This window comes from Cynoglossus semilaevis, chromosome 1, assembly GCF_000523025.1.
Source record: "Cynoglossus semilaevis isolate Cse_v1.0 chromosome 1, Cse_v1.0, whole genome shotgun sequence".
In the NCBI taxonomy this organism is placed as follows: Eukaryota; Metazoa; Chordata; class Actinopteri; order Pleuronectiformes; family Cynoglossidae; genus Cynoglossus; species Cynoglossus semilaevis.
In genome coordinates, this window is record NC_024307.1 from 25,993,638 (window position 1) to 26,006,578 (window position 12,941).

The 12,941-nt window shown below is 40.0% G+C and overlaps 1 protein-coding gene across 1 annotated transcript in view; it reads left to right on the forward strand.

Moving 5' to 3' along the window:
• Positions 1-11,860, forward strand: part of LOC103387529 (glucosidase 2 subunit beta-like) — a 114,672-nt gene extending 102,812 nt beyond the window's left edge. The window contains exons 14-15 of the mRNA XM_008322214.3: positions 5,416-5,515; positions 10,021-11,860. Coding sequence (XP_008320436.1) covers positions 5,416-5,515; positions 10,021-10,158 — 238 coding nt within the window. The 3' untranslated portion in view covers positions 10,159-11,860. The remainder of the gene's footprint in view (positions 1-5,415; positions 5,516-10,020) is intronic.
• Positions 11,861-12,941: the final 1,081 nt, after the last annotated feature.

Sequence of the window (12,941 nt, forward strand, 5' to 3'; positions counted from 1 at the left end):
CTTAATGCCCAGCACTTATGTGAAACAGGCCATGGTTTACTTATGCAGTTACTGACAGACTGACAGGTGCAAGTCATGGAACACACTCACTAATATAGAATAAGCTCCGACTGTTTGGGTATATTCGTGTGCCCACACTGTGTGTGACAATCAAAGTGAAGGGGCTAATGATTCATGTGTGTCTGAGGAGAGGGTTAAAATGGTAGGCAGTGGAGGGTGGGAGGAGTTGACACTGTGAACCCCCGATGGCCTTTCTGCTGGGTCGCCATAGCAACGTCTAGCCCGACCGTTAATGAGGCACAAGTGAGCTGTTAACAGAATACTGATTCGGGTTTGACATCAGCCCTGATTCGTATCTATCTGTCAGGAGGTGTTCATAAAAAATGCGCCCTGAGTTTCTTTAATAGCCACATATAAATATTGCTGCAGTGTTTATATGGCAACACACATGTTGGATTTATGTAAGTGCCCAGGAATGACAAATTTGATGAGGTCAATGTACATCCAACACTGGTCAACTAAAAAAAAAAAAATCCATCTGTAAAAGAATGGTGTTTTAGAAATACATTGACTTTACCAAAGTACTTTTTATCCACTAACAAGTGCTCATGTATGATTCCAAATGGAAATCAGAATTCCAAAATAGCTAGGAGCAAAGATACGTACAATAAAAAAAGCCATTGTGTACGTCATCATGTGAAAGCTAAGCCCTGGCTGAGCGTCTGCCCTTCACATGTTCCAGCACATATGAATTATTTATCAAGGCACTGGGCACAATGGGTGGTAAGAGCGTCACTGACTGGCAGAGTAATGACAATGCCTGGGCTCATCTTGGAACGCCGCTTACTGATTGGTGACCTTACATGAGTGTCAGACGTTAGCCAATCTTGGCACTGCTCTGCGGTAAGAATCTGTGTGTGTGAGGAGCTGCTTCACAGAATCCAAATTAACCAGCAGCTTCCAAATTGCTCTCTCTACCTGCCAGTGCAGTGCCGCGTCTCATTCTGTAAGTGATTAGCACGTTAACGGAACAGTGCGGGGACTAACTAGCTACTCCAGACCCCCCTTGTTATATCAACGAAAAGACATAGCTGTGAGGTTTAATTCGTAGCAGCGGCGGCTAATGAGTGGATGCTAGAATGGGATGGTGACAGTAATAAGCAGAGACGTTACAGTGTCTCAACACAGGTTCTGTGTGTCATTAGCAATGCATGGGGTTAGGATTCAGGGGCTGATGGTCGCAGAAGTATTTACACATAATCTAATGATGACATGGCTCATCTCCACTCTGACACTTGGTGCAAATGAGTATCTGCGTGACCCTGCCTGATGCTGATGCTCTGTAATAACAGGGAATGGTTGGATCTGCCTGTGGAGCTGGGGGTCTCTTCAGTTTTTTTTATTTTTTTATTTCTTTATTTTTCTATAATTTCAACCTGTATTATAGTTAAATATTGATAGAGAAAGTAATACATACTAGTAAAAATACATAATAATAATAATAATAATAGTATGGGAGCATTTGTGAGGCTTCTAGACTTTTGTAAATATAATATAGTTGGTACTCATAAAGGTGTCATAGCAAGTACTGTACTTTCTTGAGTTCAAAAAGTTAGTGATTATGCAGTGAACTGAAAGGCAGTGTTATATACGATAGGTGGCACACACAGAAGGTGAGCAAAGCTTTTACACAAGTACAGCATTCCAGCTGAAAAGTCTGAAAATCTCAACAAAGCTGCTACAGAATATCTGGTCGCTGGATGGGCATGTTTTTGAGTTGAAGTATGAGAATGGGGAAGTGGAGTATAGAGTATATTAGTACCTGTATCAGTGTATCTCTAGATGTAGTACATTTGTCTGGTTTGATCACTTTCTCTTCACTAAAATATCTTAAAACTTAAATCATATTTCAAAACTAGACACGTCCTCCTTCTGCAGTATTTACTCTGTGTTTGAATGCAGTACGTGAGTTGTCGACATTTAAATTACTTCTATAGGATGATCTGTGGCTATATTAGAGGGTCTAACTCTGTGCTGGGTGTTGAGCAAGATTAACAGTGGATCTTTGGGAATAATCAGTCGAGGCATGAGGATTAGCCACGTGGTGAAGTTTTAAGCAGAATCACTGGTGACTACATTAGTGTAAAGCCAAAAAAAGGAGCTTATATCAGCTCAACCCATTATGAAAAGGAAAGCTAATTATTCTTTTTTAATGCCATTTACTCCCAATGAGGATTAGATCATAAAAAACATTTTTAATACCTAATGGCCACAAAAATGATTTCAGATTTACCAGTTCTTTTTTAAACCTTACCAAACCCCAGACCTCCCAGGAAGCTAAAACTGCGTTTTAAGGGAACATTTGTTGCTGCTTGGTGTAATTAAATCACTCCTCCATCTGCATCACACCTTAGCGATTCAGAGAGGAAATTAAATGAAGCTGACTCCTTAATGTGCACAGTTTGAGGCTGGGCTCTCTTCAGGCCCACTGTCTCATCCGCAGTGCAAAGTAAATGCAAGGATAATGGGTTTAGCCGGCTCGATGTGCTGCTGTTACAGGTTTATCTGTGATGGAAGCTGCTTTTTATGGCATTAGTAGTGGCAAGACAAGGAATGAGTCATAGCCCAGACATTTGCAAATATGATTCTGAGGATTTTAAGTCCTAAAACTACTCTATGTCCCATATCTTCCACCATTAATCATTCAGAAGGAAATCCAAGTCGGTGCACACTCCTTTGAATGTGTTTGCATGCTCTCAGAAATGTGTTTCCAACAATGCTAGGATTCCATTTGGCCTCCACTCTCCGGGATAATCTATTTACATATTTTAATTATCCTCATTCTTGTTTATTTTGTTGGACTGGAAACAGAACTATGTCTGCTGTCCTCTCTGTCCTATTAAAAAAACAAATCCAATTTCTGAGTGTATTGTTGTGTGTGTGTGTGTGAGGCGTTTGGTTGGCCAAGTGAGCAGCGCTTCCAGCTTGGCTGCAGAAAGCAGGTGCTTCTGATCAGCCAACGTGAATAAATACACACATATAGTAACCCAGATAATTTAAGGAGACTAGTCCTGCTGCTGCAGTGAGCATCCTCCCCACCACGGCTGCAGCTTAAAGGCAAACTCTGATGAATTGGAGGAGAAAATATAGTTGTCATTAAACCAGCGGGGTCTGTGTTTTAACATTTGTGTTGTGCTGCATTGTCACAGGGTCTAGATAACAAATAGTGAAAGTATTTAAAGTGTTGCCTTATTTTACTGGTGGTGTTACTCGATAGTTGAGCAGCAACTATCTATCTGACTATCATCAGTCAGGTGATAAGTGTAGACTGGCTGCAGAAAACAGGCTGCTGATGGAAGGTTCAAGAAGTTGTTATTTTAGGGAATTATTCATCAATAAAATTCCATCCCATGATTCCTTTGCGTCCAAATGACTTGAGCGTGTTGACATCATCCCAGTAATAAGTCAAGCCTAATTGGCAGGACTTCCGCCGCCTTATGGGGCAGAGGGAAGCTGTCAGAGTGGGAATGGAGATTAAGGAAGGAAGTGAATGAAGCTGAGGTGTTGGGGAGGGGTAGGGGGGTTTAAGAGCGAGGGACCGCCGGGTGTGTAGTAGCACGGACTGTAGTGCTGTCACTTTGTCCACTCCCTGGCCCTGACAGCAATCCATTTGAGGGCCCCCTGTTGCTAACAGAGTGCTAAAACCTAATCAAACAGACTGGAAAGAAAAAGGTGAGACACTGGGGACCCAGGCAGCTTCTACTTGTGTGTGGAGTTCACCTCTGATTGACCTGTTTAGACATTAAAAATAGGCTGTTCACATCATGAACTGTAAAAAGAGCAGATCTCAGATGCTTTGTCCAGAAAAGTGAAATTAACAGGACCGTCTTAATCATCCTCCCTCTGAAACTGCTTGGTAATAATGGTTTTAGGAAATAAATAAATACATTATAATAGAGTTTTCAAGAAACCTCGTGACAATCCAACTGTTTGTTCTGTTGAAAGAATTTAATGGAGGCAAATTTGTCAACTGCAGAGATAGATGTGCAAGGATTCTTGGTAATTAATGTCCTTGGTAATTAATGTCCATTTAATTTTATCAGTGGCTGTGAAAAAGAATGCTTTAATTGTATTAATTAATTTGTGAAATTAATAATTTTAAACAGTAATTACTATTTTACTATTTATTAACCAAAAACAAATGCCATTATTTGATGACTGTACTTTTTACCATTAAACCAAAGAAAACAGATAAAATAGATCAGTGTGGGAATTAGTATCTATTCCTGTAGTCCTCTCACAGTGACTGTGGTCTCATCTTAAGTTAACTGGTTTAAACAGGTCTTACTTAAAACTTCCTCACTGCATTTTGCTACAAAATCCCTTCTCAAATTTCATTTTTGGTTCTCAGCGACTACTCTTAGATAAGAAATAAAAATATGTCCTACCCTGAGTCGACTTCTTTTCCCAACGTCAGTTCAGGTTTCAGACTTCGGTCAGTCATGCCCCCGTATACTGTATAAGGTTAACACTGAAGCGAGCAAGCACATGGTAGAGCACACAGATATATAATTTTTTTTGGTCATTACAGTTCAGTGTTATGTTCGACATTATGTAAATGTTACGTTACTGTTATGACATTTAACTGCTCGGCCAAAAACAACCAGCAAATTTTTTTTTCTCTATTTACCTCCTGATTTAACAAACTATTTAGCAGAATAATCGACACCAGCCTGAAGAGGCACCTCCGTCTCCTTTACTCTACTAAATCAGCAGGAGAAAGTGACGTCTGTCAGTGTAGTGTTGGACTCCGTCCTCTGGCTCTGTGTTCTGCTTTTTCTTCCTTATTTTCTTTGAAATATTGGGTGAGAACCTAATGAGCTATCACTGGGCAGACTAAACCCATGTAAGATGGTCTTCACTGGCACTATTCTGCTCTGTTTTTTCCCCTGTGTTTTTGCATTTACTGTTAACTCTGACAAAATTGTAATAATTATTTTCCCTCCATTGTTGAAGAGACGGCCTGCAGGAGCAGTGATGCCAGGATCTGGGGAAAAAAAGGGGGGGGGGGGGGGGGGAAAAGACGAGGCTGCGACATTTTGTATCTCTGACGATGTAGTGGACTCTAACAGAACCAGAGTTGGCGATGTGATTTTCCTTCTTCCACTCACGTGTCCCCCTTCCTTAATCCTCCAGAAATGGCTTGTTAAAGAGGGTTGTGGGGCAGGGGGTATGGGGGGGGGGGGGGGGGGGAGACAGGCCATGGTGCCAACTTTTATTATTTCTTCTAGAAGAGAGTTTGTCTTATTAAACCAGGACGTTGTTGAAAAAAAAATATTTTATTGCTGCTGAAACTTTGCTTCTTTTAGGCATTTGGTCAATTTCTTTCTCTCAAGTTTTGGTCTTGGATTTCAGGACATGGGGGATGTGGGCAGGAGAACCAAAGAACCAGTACAGTCAGATGGTGTATGAAAATGGAGAGCCCTGCTGGCAGGGAGGGTCCCGCACTGCTACAGTAAGTACAACATTTGCTTTACAGACTTATGGAACATATGAGTGCAGGCAAAGTGCTGCAAAAATTAAGACAAAGGCAGATGAACACATTAAACGTCCAACAAGACAGCAGAATGACAGGGAAAAAAACAGATGAAGGAATGATTCACTTTCAGACAGATCAGGATAAGATGCAGAATTACACAGTTATTCTGGTGTAGTTTTAACAGTAGTCACTATCACTTTTGAATGTTTTTCATTCATCCATACCAACAATTTTGACTTCTGTCTATTTCTACCATTTATCTTATTATTGAACATTGCTGCTTAATTTCCGGCCTAAAGTGAAAAATCACCAGTTGATTTACGCGATTTAAGACATGTTCCAACATCACCCAGTTCAGGGCAGTAAACCAGTCTGCAGTGGACTGACTGTAGAGCCATGAAGATATTAAAAGATTGTTTCTTATTATTATCCCTTCACTTGGATTAGTCATAAAAACCCAGTGTGAAGCCCAAAAAATTTCCTGCTATTTTAATTTTTCTGTTTCAGAAAAAAATAAAAAACAAAAGCCATATATATATATATTTGGTCACAGTTAGAAATGTTGATTCATCTGGGTTAACCATTGTTAATTACCATCATGATTAATGTGATTTATCCCAAACTACCCTATTATTTATTAGATTAGAATTGCTGACTGTTGGACAGCAATAATCCAATATGATCCTGCTCCACACACCTTCGTTAAATAAGGTAAATAAAAACAATCTCAGAACTCTCAGTACTCTGCTGTGGTCCGACTAGATTTTGCAGTAATCCCTCTGAGATTTTTTCCTGCCAAAATGATGGAGAGGATTGGAGCCCGCTGCGCTTCTTGCAGCAGTGAAAAATTACTGCACTTTGTTTTTCCATAAACTGTTTTCTCCTCACTCTGCTTAATCTGTGCAACACGCACGGTAAATTGTTTTCAGAAGAAACAGCAGTGCTTACTCAATACAATGATTTCCACTGAAGTCTGTTTACAGCTGAACGGCCCAACACAACTTACAGCTGTGGCAAAATTGGCCCAAAGTCAGAGTCCTCTGGTCGTAGATTTTACAAATGATAACCGACTTTAAATTAACCGGTCCTGCAACAAAGTCCTAAAGTACTGCAAAAATGACTTCAGCAATCAATTTTAGAAATAAGCACTATAAAAGTTACACAGACTGTTTATTTCCAGTGACACAGCAGCCAGATGGTGCATTCAGTCCACACTGAGAGAGGGAGATGGAGAGAGTGAGAATTCTGTTCAGTCAGTTTGCTCTTATTTCACTTACATCCTGTCGTTGTTGTGAATGACTTGGACTTGGTCTTTTTCCCGAGTCTTTGGAGTTCTACTTTATGTCCTAGTAACAAGAGACAACCCTAAATATAGTCCAGTCTCTAAAGGTAGTTAATAGGTGTTTAAAAAATAGGTTTCGTTCAACTAAAAAGACTACTTAATTGTGTAATTATTATTATTATTATTATTATAGGTATAGGTATTTTCGATGACAGACTATCTATCCATCTATCCACAGTATGTCATATATATATGTTATGGCAGACTATATGTACTATATGTATATATATTTATATATAGATATATACACGATACAATACTATACTACTACATTCAGTATGATACAGGGAGTTGGGGAAACACAATTTTTTTCCCCCGCAAATTATGCATGTTGACTGTGTATCAGGGCCACAATAATCGTATGGTTAGTAGAACTATTACATACAAAGTATGGTCAATTTGTACACGTTTTAAGTGAGAACACCTGATAGTCGTGTGTGAGGTCATGAACTCCAATCTAGTCAGACATGTGCAGTGATTACAACAGACTTGGAGCTTTACTCTACAAAAGTTCAGCACTGGCTTAGCGACCTCCGTCCGATTCTTTTATTAAGTCTATGAGTCAAACACAGTCTTTTTCAATCCGTCTATGAGTCAAACACAGTCTTTTTCAATTATAGTCCTGGACTGAAGTACTAAGGCATTGTGTATTTGTACTTGAGTGTTGGAGTGTGTCAGTCAATACCAGATGTTGGCAACACGCTCAGCAGCCCGGCAAAAACATGTTTAGTCCAAAGCCAAGAAATTGTGGCTGACGTGTTTTATTTTCTGTCTGTTCACATTGATCTTCATAGTTAAAGCTGCATCTGCCTGCAGCTCTCTCCTCTTTCTTCTTCTTCGGCGTATACTCTCAGGATTCCCACCTCACTCCGTCACCCCTGAGTCTTCCGCTTACATTTCTTTTTCGTGTGTCAGAATTTGCTCAATTAAAAATGTAGCACATTTAATCATGTCACTTTCTCTGCCTGGCCTCCTCTCTTCACATAAGAGTCCAATGAACGGCGTTTTGCAAATGTACTCACACAGACCAAGAGCCGCCCTTTGAAAATGTTAAACCGGATTTCTTTGATGTCGACCTCCCAGCCGTGTGCAGTGGCCATAGATGAAGTTTCGTCAGAAGCCGAAGGCTCATTATAACTGTGAAGCTGAAGCTCATCTTTGGGTGTAGAGCTCTCTCAGTCTTTCACTGCCCCCTCTTTATACTTGAGTGGTACAACCACTGATGCATTGTTTCACTGGTGGATATCAAGGTTATCCAAATTCAAGCAGTGTTCAGGTTCATAGGGGAAGATGAACCCAACTGTTTCCTATATAAATTGAATTCCAATGGCTGGACGGTGGCTTCTGCATGTGTGCTCTGGGTTTAGCTGTAGCTGCGGCAGATAATATCGTCTGTTGCTTTTGAAGCAGTGACAGTTTTTCTTACCAATGATAATGAAAGTGTAGACAACGGGTGCTCAAATATAACCTGGATGTTAGGACAGTTAGGTGGTGTAATATCATCCATCAGCAGAAGTAGTGCTGCTCTCTGTCAGTGTTTTCAAAGAGTTTAAAAAGGCTGTTGACATTCCGATAGGCCAGAAGGAGACAATTAGAACACCGGTCAACAGACGCAAAACATTTATTACAACATAATGTTTTTGTCATGCTGTTGGAGTACTACACTCTAACAACACAATGGTCTTTACATCAAGTAGCTACCTGGTTCAATTGACCCTGATTGCTTCAAAAGCATCAAACATGGGATTTCTTTGGGACCAGCAGTTTTCTCCAACAGCCAAAAACAAACATGAGATTGAGTCAATTAGACTTGATTTGACAGTAGATATGAAAATGGACATGAATGGTTGTTTGTCTCCATGTATGCGTGCTTGCAATGGATTAAGGATGGATGGACGGACTGATGGATGGATGGATGAATGGTTGTTTGTCTCCATGTATACTTGCTTGCAAGGGATTAAGTGGTAGATCTTGAATGGGTGGATGGATGGATGAATGGGTGGGTGTAACTTCCCAGTTAGTGGGGGATTAGAGATTCCTTATTTTCTTTAATATCTAACAGTTACAGAACACAAAACAGTATTGTATACCCTTTACTGTAGGTAGTAAAATACCTACAACTATCTCTTAATATGAAGTACCTCAATGCACAAAGGATTCCTCATTAACATCTGAACTATTTTGGACTTTGGATGAACCTTGGCAAAAAGTTCCATAATGCACTGCACTGACACCACAGAATAACTAACTGTTAATATCTTTCAAGGAGAGCAGACAGCAGAATTTAACAAACAGAATTTGGGCCAAAAGAAAAACGATAAGAAAAATAAATATTTTGGCTTCTGGTCTGAATCAATAACTCTGCTACCTTAAAGTTCAAATATTTGTGCACCAGAAGAAAACTAACAAAAAACCCCCCTCACATCTAGGCAAAGAGAAAATACTTTCTTCCAGCGAATTAATATCCTGGTGCTAAGATGATATAAAGTGACACAAAAAAACCCTTCAATTTTTTATAATCCCCGTACAGGACAAAACTAAATCCTCCCATGTACCAGACTCCCAATAATACCTGTCAAGTTCTTCCATCTCCCTCTCCTGTACTTGAGGCTTTTGTTCGCCAGAGGGATTGTCTCTTGAGGGTGTAGTGAGATGTGAGGGGGTTGCCATGGAAACCCCCCTAGCAGAGAAATAAGTTGTTTTTCCCTCCTCTTTCTCTTCTCTTGCAGAAGGTGTCAAAGTTAGGGATTAAATGACATGACAGTGGTAATCACATCTACCTCTATCCTGTTCACACAAACACTCACACACGCTGACGATCACTGTGATTTCCTGTGCTGCCACAGTGAGCAGAGCAGAGCTTTGGTGCTTGTGCTCTCACAATGCAGCGTGGCCAGTGATGAAACTCTTGAGTGTAGTCCACAATCAGAGCAGGATGTGTCCCTAGTTTTGTGTCCTATTAGCGTCTTCTTCAGCAAGCTGTAGTAAAGGACAGAGAAGGACTTAAACAAGGAGGTGGGACAGTGTCTTGTAAGAGCGCAGCATCTCTCTCCAGGTAGAAAACACTGGCACGGCTCTGCACTCAGTCCCAGAAAACCGCTCTGCCACAACTTTTTTCCCTGTCTTTGTGCTTTTCTAGGTCACGTTGACATGCGGAACAGAGACAGCCCTGCGATCGGTGAAGGAGCCCAGCAAATGCCAGTACATCATGGACTTTCAGACTCCCGTGGCCTGTCAGCCCGTGCTAAAGCAACGGGGCATACACAGCGAACTGTGACCCGCACCGTCTCCCCTTTGTCTCCACATTGGCCTGGCCTAGATTAGCTTAGCCGCTCCACAACCCCCCGCCGCCCCCCTCCAAAAATGTCTGCCCTTCAGTGACAGACCGGGGTCCTGAGGGTCCAGTCTGACATCTGTTATCAGAACATTTACTTCCAGTGTAGTCCAGCTAAGGTCAGTATGGGATTTCTAGGTCTGTAGAGTTTAGTTTTCTCCGTCTCAGTACTGCCTCCTTTCTGAAAGGCTGAGTTTAGTGGATCAGTTAGTATTGATTACACTGCAGTATACAACATATACATTTCAGCCGACTGCGTTGTTTCCCTGTAAATAATACAATAGTAGGCCCAGCAGTAAAACAGTCCTGGCGTTCTCTCTGTTTCTATTCTGTTTACAGATGAGACAGAGTGAATCTCTGGAGCTCTTTAATTGGACTATAGATGCAATATTTTTATGATAAATACAAGAAACTAACTAAATATATAGTAAAAGATTGTTCCTTAATGTGGCGGTCATTTTGGTCACGTCCATGACACCATCAGAGTGCTGTGTATAATGTGTAAAACCAGATGAACTGAGATGCACTGCAGTGCAAGTGTTTCCCTTGTTCTTTGATATAACCAAAATTGTTATTTTAAACTTCCTCCCTGTAAATACTGATTAAGTGAACAAATACTGCACCTAAAAATCCACAACCAAAAATTATTCAGTTTGCTAGAGAACAGTATCAACTTCTCTTGCTATCTTCTGGCTTTATATTAAATGTAACTCTTGCCAAGTAGGTAACATTTAAAGAGATATCGAACAATAATTCCGTAAATACACCAATATGAAATACAACCTTGTATTCTCTTTGAGAGCTCTGAAAACTAAGGCAATATGCAGTAAAAACTGACTAATGACTACACTAGAGAAAGTCACTTTCTTGAACAGTACTCAGCAAATTAGGTAGCTGTCGTACCACAGATGGGTTAGGTTGATTCTTGCATGGTCTTCACTCTCTTTGGTCATTAAAATAAATCATATTATTATTGACAACTAGCTATCGGCCAAATGTAGGGGGTTACAAGGACCAGAAGTGATCCCTATGTTTGGTAACCCTGTCGTCTAAAGACTTTTCTTAGAGGGAATTTAAGAATAGTTGCATATTTTTCATATTGTTCCGAGTTCCACTACAGAAACAGAACTCAAGAAACCCAAGCTCCAGCTGGGTTATAAAAAAACGTATGGTACCAAAGCGCCCAACATATAGTATGAGGCCTTATTTTTTTATGTCCTCCTCTTGTACATCCATCATTCCTAGCTGTGGAACCCAGGACTCTGAACTTTGAGGACCTGGCTTTCTTTACCAGTTTGGATTTTGGGATTACCTTTGGGACTGTAGACAACACTCTGTGTATTCTCTCTTCTAACAGTTTGCCATCATTTATATTTGTATCTTTCTCTGCATCTGCCAAATGTGTTAAGAGAAAATCCCAAAAAAATCACTAGGTTGTCTAAAAACAAATATGCTTAAAACTGCCACCTCAAGACATGATATCAGTCTTCTCCAGTTAAAGACTGCAAAACCCCAAAAATATTACCACTGATCAGTCAGAGTTTATCCACCAATCTTGCTGACTCCTGCTTTAAAGACCAACAGCTTTAATGCTGTGTGTACAGTAGAAGGTTGAAGAAATAAAACAACATTTTTATGTACCTAATCTCTGACTACGTCATTTTTATATAAGTAATATTATCCATATATAATGATAGGTGTTGTACGTGTCTGCAGTCTTATTAAGCCACAGATTAACTACTAATACAATGTCACCACAGTTTCACAATATTTACAGAATCCCTGTTATTATTAGTAATGAACTGTTTACCTCTCTTAAAATCATTCGGTTCTGCCGGCGTAAGCAGTCTGCTGTTTACTGTCTGTGTGTATGTGTGTGTACTTCATGACGTTGTTATGTAACACAGCAGATAGCTGGGCTTTATGCAGCACAGACCTCTTCTCATTAAGGGCCAGCTAAATCAGTTGTCAGGTATCCAATAGGCCGCCTGATATATTCCTACCCTGCTGGGGCGACCGGGTGGCTGTTTGCCTGCTAGCAATGCTGTAGCCTCAGGCTCTGTAGCCCAGGGACTGCAGCTTCTTATTTATCCGGCTTTAGTTCACATACATTTTCTCCTTTTCTTAGTAAAACTATTGTCTAGCCTTTGTTTTGTTCTGAATAAATACTATTTTCCTATATTGGTATCTCTGCTAAAACCAGTCACTGCTCTTTTTTTCTTTTTTTTTTTTTTGCTTAACTCAAATATTGTTTTCTAATGTGTTAATGATGTGAAAATCTGACAGAGCATTAGGTAAGTATCCAATCAAAATTCAATTTGTTCAGCCAAACTTAAACAGAATAAGATTTAATCTTGAAAATGCAACAGTTGCCTGAGCTGATGTCAACAGAAAAAGCCGGCTCTTTAATCAGAAGCAGCAGGTGTAGATGCTGTCAATCACCCTGACTCTGAGGAGCATCACTCTGTATGATATTGCAGGGAGCATTAAAAAATGCCATTGCCATATTGTGGCTGTGTTGTTGTATACTATAAATAATATTTCCCTAAAATAGAAAAGAATCCATCATTTTGCAATTTTTGGCTTAAAGTTAAAAATAAAATTATGTATATATACATATATGTGTGTGTTATAAGTATATATTGTAAGTAGTCTGTACTGTAATTCAGGTTAGTTCTGATAACGTATTATATTTTTCCCTTTTCTCTTGCAGCGGTCACTATTTA